The sequence below is a fragment of the Pteronotus mesoamericanus genome, unplaced genomic scaffold (assembly GCF_021234165.1).
Source record: "Pteronotus mesoamericanus isolate MK-2021 breed Mesoamerican mustached bat unplaced genomic scaffold, CSHL_Meso_final contig_73, whole genome shotgun sequence".
NCBI lineage: Eukaryota > Metazoa > Chordata > Mammalia > Chiroptera > Mormoopidae > Pteronotus > Pteronotus mesoamericanus.
This window is the reverse complement of record NW_026555245.1, coordinates 33370654-33387942: the sequence shown is the minus strand read 5'-3', so window position 1 is coordinate 33387942 and position 17289 is coordinate 33370654. Positions and strand designations below refer to the sequence as shown.

Sequence of the window (17289 nt, the reverse complement as noted above, 5' to 3'; positions counted from 1 at the left end):
AATCACTGCTCTATGTAGACTGTTGGGTTGAGTGCAGTTTTTGATGCTTTTGAAGAAGCATGGCTTTCACTTTTTAACTTTCAAACTTGAATGACTCTTATGATTAATGTGTAGTTTTTTTTCTTGTAAAGATCTGTTTTTTCTTTTTAAATGTTGGCATTAAGTTTTTTTATAAAGTTTTTTTTTTAAGATTTTATTTTTAGAGAGAGGGGAAAGGAGGGAGAAAGAAAAGGAAACATCAGTTTGTGTTTGTCTCTTGTCTGCCCCCTACTGGGAACCTGGCCCGCAACCTAGGCCGTGCCCTGACTGGGAATCGAACCGGCGACCCTTTGGTTTTCAGGCTGGCGCTCAATCCACTGAGCCACACCAGCCAGGGCTCAGTGAAAATCTTTTATTATTTCTCCCTGAGAAATCTTTGTTAGATTGCTGGCATGTCAGAATACAGGAAATACTAGTTGCATCTTGGTAGTATACAGTTTCTTAGATTTGTTTTGAAAATCATAGTGGCCTAGATTCTTCTGAGAAAGTGTTTAGTTTTAAAGCCCTGTTGGAGATACTGTATTACTGTTTGCCAAAACACTTGAATTTGCCTCAAGAAAAAGATACCATATACATGTTGTAGTGCATGCATGTTGGGACTTCAGGATTATGTTGTACTAATGATAAGTGAAGCATTAAAACAGCTTCAGAGATATTTAGAATATTTATTGACAACCCTTTGAGAATGTCAAAAAATGAATAAATAAAAGGAACTAATTTAATTTGTTCATCCAAAATTTAAATTATTTTATTAATTTTACTTTGTTGAATTTTTTGGCATTTTGCCTGGCATATGCCCATGTTGAATACCCTCTTCCTCTTCTTTGAGATTCTTGGCAATAACAGGGTTAATAAACATTTTCTGATTTATTATATACAAGAGTTACAAAGCTCTAGTTCTTAATTAAACATGACAATTTAAGGGTCAGCATGAGAAAATACAGCCTAAAGATATCTGTATATTCATTACAAAACACTACCTTTTCTAAAAGCTGTGTGCACATAATTTATTAAATAACTTAATAACTATTTTTCTATCTAAAATAAACAAACAAAGCCCTGTTGGAAGCACTACCAGTGCTTTTAGAGTATTAAAATACAGTTAGTTAATTTTTTCACCAGAAGTCATTCCAGGTGTACTTCATTTGTTCTTGGAAGTGACCATATATTTGTGTTTTACAGTTCTTTAATGTATGTACAGATTATGTATAGGCTTTAATATTTTGTTTCTGTTTTCAAAGGTTCGGTCTTTGTGGGGCTCAGTGAATGAAACACTCCTGTTTTTGGAAAGAGAGAGAGAAGTTGTTAGTTCAGTCCTTAGTGTTGTTAACCAATACACTTTAGATGGAACTAATGTTGCTATCAATGTTCCAAGGCTCTTACTTGACAGAATTGAGAAACAAATGTGTCAGGTAAGCATTTGATATTAAAGAAGCTTTTGAGAAAATTCTCTTCACGTAATTATTTTATGTATTACATGTTTTTCTTATAGTGTTTTTCTATTGTTTTAAGAATTTATTTTTGAGTATATCTAGTAAAATTTTCATAAAGAGGGATACTGGTAATGAAAGCTGTGTATCTTTATATCCATCAACTTTTATTAATTGTCCGTACCTCGTATAGTGTTACATCATATATAGTGTAGGGAGTAGGAAGTTACTTAGGAAGATGATACGGTACTTAGTTGTTTATAATTCTTAAGTACAGCAACAGTGATCTCCTGATTGCTAAATCTCTTTTTTTAAAAAATTGATTTTTAGAGAAAGACAGAGGAAGGAGGGGATAGAAAGAAATATCAATTTGTTGTTCCACTTATTTTATGCATTTATTGGATGATTCTTGTATATGTCCTCAGTTAGGATTGAACTTGCAACCTTGGTGGGTTGGGTTGACGCTCTAATCAACTGAGCTACCCAGCCAGGGCCCTAAAAGTCTTCTTAAAAAGGCTCTGTTCTCTCTGGTTTCTGATGCTATTAATATTTGAAAGTTGTTTTTTTAGCTTTTGTGACCTGAGTGTCTGTTCTCCTATGGTTTTTCAGACTGCTTTTCTCAGTTTTCCCACTGATTCCTTTTACTCTGCGTGACTTTTAATGAAAGTGTTTCCAGACACTTAATGTCCCCCTTTCTTTCCCACATTACAAAGTCATATATATTTTCTTAACCAATTCCAGGGCTTCATCAGCTTCCTGTACATTAATACTCTTAAACTGGTACTTCCAGTCTCTCTCCTTTAACCCAGACTACATCAAATTATTTTTATATGGATAACCTACATTTCTGTGTTTTTTCTTTTTCCTTTTTTTTTTGGTAACTTAAAATTTGTTAAGCATCTACTATATGCCAGGTATTGATTATAGTATAGGGGGTACAAAGATAAAATATTGTTGTGACCCTGAGGAACTTTGACTTTCATAGGTAACATGACAAGTATTTCAAATTCAGAACACACAAAAAATTAGGGTCTGTCAACTCAAGAGTCTGGGCCCTGGCCATGTAGCTTAGTTGGTTAGAGCAACATCCCAATACGCCAAGGTTGCTGGTTTGATCCCGGGTCATGGTACATACAAGAAGCAACCACTAAATGCATAAATAAGTGGAACAACAAACAAATGTTTCTCTTCTTTCCTCTCTCTCAAAAATCAATAAATAAAATAAAGAAAGAGTCCTAGAGGGACTATGCAGGTGATGTATATAAATGAAGTATGCTAATTGTGTGTGACAATTGGAATAAAGTAGGAAGTGATAAGGTTTTTGGAGAAATACTAATTTTTATGTAAAATCTATGATTAAAAATATTGGCAGCTAATACAAATGATTGTAAAACACTGGAACTGTGTAGGCTAAAAAACATGTCTAAGTTTGCATTCAGCCTGTAGGTGCCATCAATTTGCAACTTTTGTTAAAACATGAATTCATAATCTTTTTTCCAAATCTGCTCTTTCTCCTCAATCTTTATTTTGCTCCCGTTTATTTGCATGTCTTTTATTCTAGTTTTCAACCTTTTTATTTTGTAAATTTTTTTTTTAAAGATTTTATTTCTTTAGAGAGAAGGGAAGGAATGGAGAAAGAGAGGGAGAGAAACATCTATGTGCAAGAGATACATAGATGTTGCCTCTTACACAGCTCCAACTGGGGAGCCGACCTGCAACCCAGGCATGTGCCCTGACTGGGAATCATACCCGTGACCTCTTGGTTCACAGGCCGGCACTATTTTTCAACTTTTTACAAAACAAAAAATGTAACATGGCATGTTAATTCTTCCACAGCAGTTTTCTTTGGACCCAAATTATTTAAATAGTGTTATTCTGGATGTAGAAATTTGACTTTTTCATTCTTCTTTAAGGTAACCTTTTTATATAAAAGTAAAACACATAAATATATTTTATTTTGCAGTTTGTTATCTTAAGAACTTACAGTTCACCACTTCTATTTTTTTTCCTTTTGAATCCTTAGTTGCACATAGGAAATGTTTATGAGGCTGGGAAATTGAACCTGCTAACAGTTATTCAGTTATTAAATGAAGTCTTGAAAGTAATGAAACATGAATGTTGTCAGGCTGACCAAGCAAGACTGACAATAGACTTTCACTTCCTTGAAAAAGAGACCAAATTTCAGAGAGAAAGGTTATTGGATCTGAAGCATATAAGGTACACTATTAAGATTCTCTGTTATTTTATAGGATGAGGAGTAAGATGGCTTTAATAATGTCTCAGTACAACTTGTTTTGTTAACTCTTTTGCTTTGGCAAATTAGTGTGAAAATTTTACCAGTACTCAAAAATCTTATGTCATCAACTCTCAGAAAGACACATAAAGTAGAAAGGAAAATTAATGTAGTTTTCTACTTGTCTGGAGTGTATTATTTTCCCTGAGTGATAATTCTTTATGAAATAATTTAACTTTTCTTTAGCTTTTCTTTGTGGGGTCTACTAATAAAATGAGGACTCAAAAGTTTTTTAATTACACAAGAGTGACTGAGAGGTGTGGGCACACCTTTACGAATGGATCGGGAGTGGGAGTAGAACATCTACTTGTGTTCAGAACCAGGAAAAATTGTGTTTTAAAGATAAATGAAGCGATAGATGTATGGTTCTTTCTGGTCTTAAAAGGTGAAAAGGTATTTTAGGTTCTCAGTGTTTATTATGAGAGTTTATTCAATTTATATGTGGTGTATTGGTTCAACTTTTACTTATATTTCTTACCTTTTTCTATAAACTTAAATTTTACTCAATACTTTTATTGTATATTCATTTTTTGAATAAAATCACTTTAATGCTATTATAGGCATAAATTAAAAGAAGATCTTACAACTATAACACATTCTATTGTTGAAAAACAAGGAGAATGGCATAAAAAATGGAAAGAATTTCTTGGTCTGTCTCCTTTCAGTCTAATTAAAGGTTGGACTCCAGTAAGTAATATTGATTTGCCTTTTGCCTTCTTTTTTAAAAAATATTTTTCAGTTACAGTTGCATATAATATTATATTAGTTTCAGGTGTACAACATAGTGTTTAGACATTTCTATAACTTATGAGGTGATCATCCGATAAATCTAGTACCCATCTGACTTTTGTACATAGTTATTACAGTATTATTGACTATATTCTCTATGCCAGTGATTTTTAATTGGTGTGCTGCAAGAATTTTTAAAACATCAAATAACCTTACTATTTAATCAGGGGCACTGACCTCTTTTCCCTTACATTGTCATTTAAAAAAATGACAACAGCCAACACAATTGCCGTCTGGTGTGAATGAATCAAAATTTGTAACTACCAATTTATACTAAATTCCTTTCCTTTGTTTACCCATTCCCCAGCTCCTTCCCATCTGGTAACCATCAAAATGTTCTCTGTTTTTGTTTTGTTTATTTTGTTTTTCATATTCCACATATAAGTGAAATCAATGGCATTTGATTTCACTTATATTATTTGATTCTCTGTATGACTTATTTCACTTAGCACAATACCCTCTAGGTCTTATCCATGTTGTTGCAGATGGCAAGATTTCATTCCTTTTTATGGCTGAGTTATATTCCATTGTATATATGCACCTTTTCTTTATTCATCTAGTAATGGACATTTAGGTTGCTTCCATATCTTAACTATTGTAAATAATGCTGCAATAGAGAGCGAAAGAAAGAGAGATGCATATGTCGTTTTGAATTAGTATTTTGTGTTTTTTGGACAAATACTCAGAAAGTGGAATTACTGTGTCATCTCTTGTTATATATAGCCTTTGTTTTAAAGTCTATTTTGTCTGGTATAAGTATTGCTACTCCATCTTTTTTTGTGTTCCTATTTTCATGAAGTATCTTTTTCCATTCCTTTACTTTCAGTCTGTATGTGTCTTTTCAGTCTCAAGTGAGTCTCTTATAGGCAGCATATGTTGTCGCTGAGAGTGCAGGGCTTCTGGATCTGAGGGTCACTGTCTGGAGCCAGCCAAGGTGGGAGAGGGGCTCTGAATCCTGCAGAGCCCGTCCCGGGGTTGTCATGGATGGAGGAATAAACATGAGTTGTCCCAGGAGAGGGGAAAGGGCATTTCCCCTCTAGTGGAGAAGTTCCTGAGTCCCTTTTTCCAAAGGCTTTTATTGAAAAGGTTATCAATGGGGCTAGGTAATAGGAATGTGTAGGTGACCTCATTACATCAGTATGTTAATGTTTATAGAGAATAGATGATGTTTTGAAAAAACAAATGGCAGCAACACAGCGATTTACATGGATCTGAAAGGAGACTAGTAAACAGGAGAGTTGTAAACATGAGGGCGCCAAAGGGTTTAGGGTTAGGGTCTGTGAATAATATAAGTTTCCTTCCCAGCGTGAGCTGACTATCATAGCTTCTGAGGGAGAAACAAAGCACGCTTTAAAGAATTTACTTCTAGGCCTGATATCCCCTGGGAACTGCCAGATCCAGTTTAGGACTGTCTCCAGTATTGTTTCAAGCCTGAGCCAGGCAGAGGGACGGAGCTGCCAAGAGACTAGGAGACTTCTTTCAGATAAAATGAGGACCCTGGCCATGTCCAAGCTGAGCCGAGGGGTGCGGGTCTTTTTGCCCTTTCTCTGTGTCTCCTAAGTCCTTGTCCTGCTGCTTGTTTCAGCTGTGTCTGGCTTAGGTTATCCCTTTCCTCGAGAGATCTTACCCGCCACTGACTACTAGCCATCTCCCAGGGCCAAGCAGGGTGATGTGAGGGAGGCAGGGGCTGCACTTCTGCCACGGGGACAGGTTTTGTCTCCTCAGTGGCCTGTTTTTCCCAAGGCCTCCTTGATTATTTCCAGCCTTGGGGCCCTCTTGCCTGTTGTTGGGGCTACAGTTCCTGAAACCAGACAGGGCGTTTCCCAACAATATGTAAGGGTCTTTTTTTTTCTTATCCATTCAACTACCCTGTGTCTTTTGATTGGAGCATTTAATGCATTTACATTTAAAGTAGTAGTTCATAGGTACGTAGTTATTGCCATTTTCTTACTCATACTTTTTATTTTTTTCTTCATTCTTCTTCAAAGAAGTCCATTTAACATTTCTTGTAATACTGGTTGGTTGGTGGTGATGAACTCCTTTAGCCTTTTCTTGTCTGTGATAGACCTGCTTTTTGGAGAGTAGTTTAATATAAGGCACTCTTTTGATTTATTGCGTTATGAATGACATAGAAATGCTGTGTCTTTGTTATCTTTGCATTTGAGCCTAAAGCTCAAATGTTTGGTTTCTGTAATTCTTCTAAATATATATTCATCAAGTGGTTGTTGTGATTTATAGTTAATATTTTTAGATTCAGAGGATTGAATTAAATGAGGTATTCCTTTTTATGTTAGGTACTATTATGTTTGAGATATAGCTGAAGGACAAAGTAGTTCTGTTGTTCCTAATATTGTACTTCTTGTTTTAAAAATCATTATAGGATAATCTATATGCATCATGATTCTATCTTTGTTGGAATCATCTATTTATAGATTAACTTAGTATTGTTATGTAATAGTGAGTAAAATGTGTATATTTCAAAATTTTGCATTCTCTGTTTGAAGGTTGTGGATCTTTTACCACCTATGTCTCCTCTTTCCTTTGATCCTGCCTCAGAAGAAGTATATGCAGGAAGTATTCTTTTGCAATATCCTGCTTCACTTCCAGGTAGGTTATTTTTTCTCTTTTAAAAATTTCCCTCTCATCAGTATTTCTCACTATGGTAACTGTCCCTTTACATTCTTTTTTTCCCCCAGTTATTTTTTATTGTGGTGAAATACACATCATTTCACTATTATGAAGTATACATTTCAGTGGCATATTGTAAATTCACCAAGTTGTGCAACCATCACCACTGTCTAGTTTCAGCGTATTTTCATTACCTTAAAAGAAACCCCATATCCATTAAAAGTCAGTTCCCATTTCCACCTCTTTCAGTCCTGATGACCACTAATGTACTTCATGTCTCTATGCATTTGCCTATTCTGGATATGTTGTATAAATGGAGTCATATAATATGAAGCTTTTTGTGTTTAGCTTCTCTTACTTGGATAGTTTTCCACTTTGCACGGTGCTTTTTTTTTTTAATCCTCATCTGAGGATGTGTTTTATTGATTTTAGAGTGAGAGGAAGGAAGAAAGAGACACACACAGATATTGATGTGAGAGAGAAACTTTGATCAGTTGGCTCCCGTATGCACCTGGACCGGGGAGTGAACCCCACAACCTAGATATGTGCCCTGACCGGGGGTCGAACCCACAACCTTTCGGTGCATGGGATGATGCTTCAACCAACTGAGCCACCCGGTCAGGGATGCACAATGTTTTCAAGGTTCATCAAAGTTGTAGCATGTATCACTACTTCATTACTTTTTATGAATATATTCTGTTGCATGATCAAAGCATATTTTCTTTATCTGCTTTTCCTTTGATGGAAATTTGGGTTGTTTCACCATTTGGCTATTATGAGTAATACTGCTATAAACATTTACAAGTTCTTTTTGTAGGGACCCAGAATTTTTTAATGTGAAATAATGGCACAGTAATTACCTGAATACTTACAACCTGTTTCAACATTTGACCTTTGCCTTATTTACTTTAAAGGTATATAATTGTATTTTTGCTAAACCAAGTAAATTCTAGACATTGAAATACTTCACTCTAGGTATTTCAGCATGCTTTTCCATAAAAATGACATTTTTCTATATAACTACCATATTGACATCACACCTAAAAAATTAATTCTATATCTTTAAGCTTCCTCAGCTATCAAACCAATGTCACACCTAAAAATTACTTTCTCTATAATATCTAATATCCACTTTATATTCAGTTTCTCAGTACCGTGTAAAAGAAATTGGTTATTAGGTGTGTAAATGTAAAATGGATAGGTGTAGGAATAAGTGAATGAAAAATGTAGGAATAATACAGTCAAGATGGAACAGGTAATAAGTATAGGTCATAGTTGAATTCAGGCAGGCCAGAGGTTATGGCAGGACTTACGAAGAAAAGGGTGAACGCAACTGGAATAGGTGATTGCATTGGGAGTCAGGTATATGTGGGGAGGATACTGGTTGGGAAAGATCATAGACCAGAGAGCAAGGCTAAGAATAGGTGCTAGCAGAGAAGGAGAATATTTTGACTGCATGGTTTGATGAAGGAAAAAGACCGTTAGTAGAAGATTGCTTTTGATGAGAGATTTACTTTGAAAGCTCTTGACATACTTGGTTGGCATTGTGTTCTCACTTTAGCTTGGAAAGGACTCTTGTCAGACTGACTTAGTTTAGGGCCTGCGAACCATGAAATTGTCCCCTTGTCCATTCAGAGGGCGTATTTGTGTCTGCTTAAGAAGTCCAGTTGGACTTAGAGGTGTTTAGATAAGCTCTTTGGTGGTAACCCTTTCCTCCAGGATTGCACAGTTTGGCTCTTGGGATTCCTTTTATTTCCCTGAGCTGGGGGACCTTAACGTTATTTTATACTTTTTGTAGTAAAACAACTTTTTTCTACCTCTTATACCTTAGATATTATGTCTTACTTGAAGTAATTTTCTCTTAAATTGTTTTTTAAAATTATGTTTCAGCATATTAAAAAGTACAGGGAATAATATAAATATTTGCTTACTGAATATTCTTTTGACAAATCTTTGTAATATTGGGTTGGCCAAAAAATTTGTTTTTTTCCGTAAGATGGCTCTAGCAATGCTCAGTTGTCTTTAAATTCATTCAAAACAGTTTTGTTAGATTGTATTGTGCCAGTGTCATATCCATGTATATTTAAAAAAAGCAAAATTGGTGAACTTTTGTGTAGCCATTTTAATATTGAAGATGGAAAAAAGTATGCAGTGCTTCAGCATATCATACTTTATTTTTCCAAGAAAGGTAATAAGGCAACTGAAACACAAAAAAGGTTGTGTGGTGTATGGAGAAGGTGCTGTGACTCATCGAACATGTACGTGAGAAGTGGTTTACAAAGTTTAGTGCTGGAAATTTCTTGCTGGACGATGCTCCACGATTGGGTAGACCAGTTGAAGTTGGTAGCAATCAAATCGAGATATTAATTGAGGACAGTCAATGTTCTACCACATCAGAGATAGCTGACATACTCAAAATAGCTAAATAAAGTTATTGGTGAAAATGAAAAATATGTCTTTTATTTTAAGGAAAAAAACCATATGGCCAGCCCAGTATTTGCTTTAGATTTTTTTTTTTAATGTGTGTATTTTATTTTAAAGAGTTTATTTTTCAGAGGGGGGAGGGAGAAAGAGAGGGAGAGAAACATCAATGTGTGGTTGCCTCTTGAGCGCCCCCTACTGGGGACCTCTGTCACAACCCAGGCATGCTCCCTGACTGGGAATCGTACCAGCGACCCTTTGGTTCGCAGTCCGGTGCTCAATCCACTGAGCCACACTAGGCAGGGCTGCTTTAGATTCGTTAAAAATACAAATGTAGTTAACTCTTGGGTATCTGCCTTTCCTGGACCCCATTCTTCTTGAATTTGCAGAGGTCCACAATCCTTGAATCTTAGTCTGTTCTGATGTATGTTTCTAAAAATAATTTTAGTTTATGTAGGGATCTAACACTACACAGTATTGCTCTGCCATTCTAAAGTTAATAAGATTTTTCTTATCTTCAGAACTGTCCTTTTTAAATATTTATTTTTGAACCAGGATCCAAGCAGGGGTCACTCATTCTGATTGTTTTTGTCTACCTAACTTTTATTCTAGAATAATGTCCCTACCCTTTTTTAAAAAAAAAAAATGACATTGATAGGAATTGTTTTTAACAATCATTGCGTATTTAGATTTACTAACACTTTACTGATATTTTTGATTCATATTACTTTTTTGTTCTACTTTTTTCTTGAGAAGTATATCTCGAACTATATGTTTTACTTTTAGGGTTGGACCCTGAATAGTAAAATCTCTAAGTCTTTCTTTTTCTAAAAAATATTTTATTTATTGATTTTAGAGAGAGAGAGAAACATTGTTTTGCTGTTCCACTTACTTATGTGTTCATGGATTGATTTTTATATGTGCAGTGAGCAGAGATTGAGCCCTCAGCCTTGGTGTACTGAGATGATGCTTTAACCAACTACCTGGCCAGGGCCTAAAATTAAAACCTCTTAGTCTTTCTGGAAGAAAAGACTAAGTTTTTTCTTAGTATTTTCTTTAAAATAAAGACTGGAAGATGTCTTTATTTTAACTTACTCCTGAATGATAGTTTGAATGAATATAGGATTTTAGGTAGACATTTATTTTTCCTTAGGACTTTGATGATATGGTCTCATTGCTTTCTGTCTTCTATTGTTTCTGAGATATTTGTTCTTGGTCTAATTGCCATTGATTTTTAGGTAATTAATTTTTGATGTTTGGTTGCTCTTAAGACTTTTATTTATTTTTCTATTATGCGGGTTCATTAAGACGTGTCTAAATGTAGACTTGTTTTTATTTTGCCTGTTTGAGAATTGTGTGTACTTAACTTAATGTGAAGGCTCATATCATTCTTTAGTTCTGAAAACTTATTCACTAATATCTCTTCTAATATTGCTCCTTTCTTTCACTCTTTTGACCCTTTCCTTTTGTAAATCCTATTGCCGGGACTTCTAATTCTGTCCATGTATCTTAATATAACCGCTTTGTAACTCTGCATTATGGGTATTTTGGATCTCTCTTATGGTTCACTAATTCTGGTGTCTCTTTAGTCAGCTCTAATTTTCTTTTTGACCTGTCTATTTAGTATTTAGTTTTCTTTTTTAATTTTTTAAATAAGATTTTATCTATTTTTTAAAATTTATGAATCATATTTATTCTATTGCAGTTGTCTCAATTTTTACCCCTTTTCCCCCCTCCACCCATCCCACTCCCACCCCCTGCTCCCACAGTCAATTCCCACTCTGTTGTCCATGTCCATGGGTCATTCATACATGTTCTTTATTTAGTCCCTTCCCCTTTGCACCACTGTCCTCTTTCCTCATCCCCTCTGGTCACTTTCAGTCTGCTCCATGTTTCCGTGCCTGTGGTTTATTTTGCTCGCTAGTTTATTTTGTTGAATAGAGTCCACTTACAGGTGAGATCATATGGTATTTGTCCTTCTGGCTTTCAGGCTTTCTGTTGAGAAGTAAGCTGCTAGCCATATTGGGGCTCCCTTATATGTTATTACCTCTTTCTCTCTTGCTTGCTTTAGATTCTCTGTTTGTCTTTAATACTTGCCATTTTAATGATGATATGTCTTGCAGTGGGCCTCATTGGGTTCCTCTTGAATGGAATCCCCTGTGCTTCCTGGACTTGTGTGACTATTTCTCTCCTCCAATTAGGGAAGTTTTCCATCATGACTTTTTCAAGCAGGTTCTCTATCCCTTGCTCCTCCTCTTCTCCTTGTATCCCTATTATTATACAGATATTACTACGTTTTGGGTTGTCCTGCATTTCCCTCATGCCTCTTCATTCTTTTTGAGTCTTTTTTCATTTTCTTGTTCTTTCTGGGAGCTTTTTTTCTACCTTATCCTCCAGCTCACTGATTCGGTCCTCAGCTTCATCTAGCCTGGTTTTGATTCCTTCTACTGTGTTCTTCAATTCAGAAATTGTCTTCTTCATTTCCTTTTGTCTCTTCTTGATAGTTTCTATGTCCTTTTTCATGCTGATATAGTTTATAGTAAGTTCCTTGTAGTTTCCCTGTAGTTTTTGGTAATTCTCTCTGAGCTCACTGAGTTCATTGAGCTTCATAGAACCCTTGTTTGGAACTCAATATCTGATAGTTTACTTGCCTCTATTTCATTTAGTTCTCTTTCTGGGGATTGCTCCTTTTCCTTCGAGTGGGGCATATTTCTTTGTCATCCCATTATTTGTGAGACTCTTCTTTTGCTTCTGATTCTTAAGTTGATCTGTTTTGATCTCCTGACTTTGTGGTGTGAAATTCTATGATTGGAGACCGCTGTTTTTTCTTTCTGGATCTGCCTCTGATAATGTCAGATGTTGTCCCTGTCTGACCTTAGGCAGACTTCCAGTAATCTACTGTTTGTGGCTCTCTCCTTCAGCTGTTAATCTATTCACTCTGCACTCAGCAGGCCGCCTTAGACAGCTCGGGGCAGGGCTGAGTCCCTCCTGTGGGCGGGGTTATTGAGTCCTTTCAGGCTGCTGCCATATGGGTGAGGAGTCCACACTGAGATCCCACCAACTACTCTCTCAGTTCTCTCCCCAAAGCCTCCTTCCCCAGTCTCTCTTCAGGCATCTCTAGCCCACTGTGCCCCCATCTTTGCCAGAGACCAGTTAAGTGGCTGCAAATAAAAATTTGTGCGTTGGCCCTTTAAACAGTTCTTTGCATCTCCAGCCACCAGTCTCTGGCAGAGAGCAACCCTGCTGCTTTTTGCAGCTGGCTGTTTTCTGTGTACCTTTTTGGTTCTGGTGCTGTGGGCTAGAGATCCCCGCTTTTGGTTTAGACCCCACACTTCTCAGGGGGATCCAACCGGCCCTTTCAATATCCTTCTGGTGCTGCCGCCCGTGGGCGCCTTGCCCGCCTTCTCATGTCTGTACTGCACTCCTTACCAGTTAGGTTGTGCTAAAGCCGATTCTTCTGTCTCCGAGGTTACATGGCTCCTCTCTCGCTATTGTTCAGTTGTTTGTTCCAGGAGATTTCTCCCCAATTTAGTTGTAATTTCAGGTTGATCCTGAGAGGAGGTCAGTGTGCCTGCCCCTCACTCCTCCGCCATCTTGATCTCCAGTATTTAGTTTTCATGAAGGTACTTACTTCCATTTGCTTTTTTTTGCCAATCCTGTTCTTCACGATGTCATCATATTTTATTATGGCTCCTGGTTTTTTGTTTTTTTTTTTTCCCGATCATTTAAAATATACTGATTTGCCCTTCCTGGGTAGTTCACTTGGTTAGAGCAATGTCCTGATACACCAAAGTTGAAGGTAAGTGAGGGTTTGATCTCCGTTCAGGGCACATACAGGAAATCAACCAACAAATACATGAGTAAGTAGAACAACAAGTCGTCGTTTCTTTCTCATTCTCTTTCTCCCCCTCCCTGTCTAAAATCAATAAATAAAAATTTAAAAAAGTGTGATGTTATCTTTGTCAGTTTTTCTAATCTGTATGTTTCAGGGACTTCTGCTCATGTATTCTTTGCCTGCTAATTTTCATGGTGGTTTTCTACCTATTGACTATGATCTCAGTGTCACTGGGTCTCCCCACCTCTGGAGGAATCACATGGGCCCTGGATTGTGGAAGGGTCTTTACAGGGTGGCTATGGGTCCCACCCATTTTCTTTGAGCTAGCCCAGTTAGTGCCTTTGGTTTGGGATTCCTACAAGTTGCCAGTATAAGTTTGGATGTCACATCTCCTTTTGAGTAGGCTAGGTTGTAAATTTCCTTCCTTCTTTCCTCCCTCCCTCCACTTCTCCCTCCCTCTGCCACTCTCCCAGACTCCAGATAGATAGCAGTCTTCTCTGATATTGCCCTGGTCTAGTTAGCAGAATTTTTATAATCCCCTTTTTAGGGGCTGAGCAGCCTTTACAGTGTCCTGCCTTATGGCACTCTCAGATCCCACCCAGCCTAAGTGACCTGACATGATATTTTTTTGCTACCATGGAGGCATTAAGTCTCCAGTAGTCACCCCTGGAGCCTGCCTCATTGAGCCTTCATTTCTCAGTGTGAGCATATCATGCTGATGATGCTTTCCGTCTTTGGTTCTGGCATGTGATGATTTTTAGTTTTCTTCAGGGCATTCCTTTTTTTACCTTACATTTTATTTAGTTGTTGTAGTGGGCCTATGGTAGGAGTCAGTGTTTGCTTCATCTTGGTTTGCTTTATAGTGGTGAGTTCAGTTTTGGTTTTACTCCCTCAGTGCCCTATTATGTCTATTCCCTCCTTTACTATCCTCACTTCTTAAGTGCTGTAGTTTAGTTTTTGTCATTTCATGCCTGTAATTGTGTTTTGGCTAGCACTACTCTGCCTTAAGTTTTCTATTCCATATTACAAATAGCTCTCAGTGTCTTCCTGTAGTGTAAATATGATCCTTTTCACTTCTAAGTATAATACATATTAATGGCTTCCTATCACCTGTCACCTTTAGGAAAAAAGAAAGAAAAAGCTCTAGATGATTTTTTTACTTAGCAACTTCTATCTTACAAATTTTATTATATACCATAACAAATGTGTGTCAGTTATTCCTACCATCATCAGATGGTGTTTATAGTTGTGCATAATCATTTTAACTTATGGTTGTCTACTAAGTTTGTGGTATATTTGTATTTTTGCTCATTTTTGGAATATTTTATAAATCTCTAATTCCATCATAATTAATAGAAGCAAAGGCATAGGGGATTGAAAATGTTATAAAGTGGCATACCATTATGATGGATTAAAAGGAAAACCTTATATAGTATACATTGGCTTCTTATTTAGTAATACTTTGGACACATGTATAAACAGTCTTCTAGAGGCTAACATGTTGAAAGAAAAGGAGCCCCTGGAATATTATCCTATGTAATCTTGCAATGGCTTTCCTCATCAGTTTCAGTTCTTACGCTTCCATTAGATGATACCGTATGCTCCTGCATACCAAACTTCTATCTTATTCCCTTAATACTTTCATGCCTTTTTCATGTGTCCCTAGTATGGGCCAGATGGTTTTCTGCCTCCTTGTGGTCTGTATATATTTCTATCATAATACTGTAGCAATATACCATAGTTCTCTACTCACCAATAGTCTTTTCTACACTAACTCTTTGAATGCAGGTCTCCATCTTTATTTCTCTCTTCCATTGTTAGTACAGTAGTGGCACATAGTTCTTGAATCATATGTTGAAGAAAAAGTACATGGGCTGACTAATGTCATAGATGGTAGGCTGGGATATGCTAAGAACTATTATCTTTTTGTTTTTGCTGGTTTATATGGTAATTGCATGGTGTGTATACTTAAACATGAAGCATGGCTATATAATGCTGGAGAAATATGGACTGTCCCTTTTGGAAACAGTATGAACTATCAATCTTTTTAGAAAGGCTATTAATAGATATTCTCTATTACTGTCTTGCCTTTCACTTTATACTTAACAATTAAATGATTGTCTTTTCCTATTAGCATTCATATTATTTTTATTTTTTTGTTTTCTTCTGTTTAGAAGTTGTAGGATTTCAAGAGATCCCTGAATATTAGAATAGAAAAACATAATTAAAGAGTAATTTTTCTATTTCTTTAGATACACCTAAGCAGCATAACCAGGAAAATGATTGCAGAAGAGCCAGTGATGAATTGGAAACTGTATGTGATTTAGCCAACAGGTAAAACAAAACTGATTTTCATATTGATTTTTCCCCTTTTATTGTTTTTAGTCCCATCTTTAGCCAGTTCCTATGCTTCCCTATTATGGGATAGTCCATAATTTTCTTTTCCTAATCAGACAGTATATTTCCATTGCACATGTACATTTTCAGGAAAGAGTCAACATTTCTGATACATGAGCATATTTTTTTCCCCCTTCTTTTCTATATGAAAATGTTGGGATCCATGGGAATCATCTAATTTTTGAAGGAAAAAACATGGAAATCATCTAATGCAAATCTAGGGATTTTTGTCTTTTTGTGTCTGTAAGCTTCTTTGAAACTACTTGTAGCTATTGGCTAAATCCAAGAGTAGGAGCCTTTGAGATTTTCTGCTTGGTAGTTTTCAGTCTTTATTCTGCAGCATCCTCTGGTTCTGTGGATTGAACCTAATTAAGCCTGATGGCAGTCCATCCTTTCCCACTGCAAGCTGAGCAGCTTGCTCTTTTATCTGTATAATATGTTAGGGTTGTTATATGCTATTTGATAAAAAGAGTTCCATTCTTTAAAAAAAAAGTGAAAGGCTCCTGATTCAATCAAATCCTAGAATTTAGCATATGAAAAAACTAAACCTACTTAATTTGTTATAGCTTCCTTCAGGAGTATTCTTACTTTCTTTATTGCCCGTTTTCTCTATTATCCCAGTTTGGCTCTGAAAACTGATGCTGGATTATGTAAGCAAAAATCTTTAAGCTAAATGTATGTAATCCACTTGGGGAATATAGTTGTTTTTTATTGAAATCAAAGCAATCAAATACAGATATACTAAACATATTTCTTTATTATTTTATGATTACCCTTTGCCCTAAATAGGTGTCTTTCAGTCCAGATTGCCCTGTAAATGAGACACAGATATGGAAACATCAATTCTTAGGAAAATTTTAAAAGGAAATTCTAAATTTCAAATGAATTGAGGCCCTCTTTATTATATATATTCTTAGTAAACTGTAATACCATAATGAGGGTGAAATTTAAACAGTAGTCTCCCCTTATTGGCAGTTTCATTTAACCTGCAGTCATGTTCCAAAACTATTCAATGGAAAATTCCAGAAATAAATAATTTGTAGTTTTAAATTGTGTGCTGTTTTGAGTAGTGAGATGAAATCATGGGTCGTCTTCCTCTGTCTTGTCTGGGATGTGATTTGTCCCTTCATCCAGCGTCTCCACCTGTGTATGCTGCTCAGCTATTAGTTGCTGTCTCGGTTATCAGATCAACTGTTGTGGTATCACAGTTCTCGTATTCAAATGATCCTTATTTTACTTAATAAAGGCCCCAAAGTGCAAGAGTAGTGATATTGGCAATTCGGATATGCTGAAGCTTTCATGTGCTTCCTTTATGTGAAAATGTATGTATATAATGTAACTGTATATAAAATATAGTACAAATAGAGTGTGGGTCTATTGTAGTTTCAGGCATCCACGGGGGCCTTTGCTTCCCCTGGGGGTGAGGTGAGGATACTTCTGTATGTGACGTTGAACTA

At 36.2% G+C, this 17289-nt stretch overlaps 1 protein-coding gene across 1 annotated transcript in view; it reads left to right on the top strand.

Annotated features, from left to right (window-relative positions):
• HAUS6 (HAUS augmin like complex subunit 6) overlaps positions 1–17289 on the top strand; it is a 44915-nt gene that overhangs the window by 15638 nt on the left and 11988 nt on the right. Inside the window, exons 8-12 of the mRNA XM_054583192.1 lie at positions 1281–1451; positions 3493–3686; positions 4323–4449; positions 7056–7158; positions 15688–15769. Coding sequence (XP_054439167.1) covers positions 1281–1451; positions 3493–3686; positions 4323–4449; positions 7056–7158; positions 15688–15769 — 677 coding nt within the window. The remainder of the gene's footprint in view (positions 1–1280; positions 1452–3492; positions 3687–4322; positions 4450–7055; positions 7159–15687; positions 15770–17289) is intronic.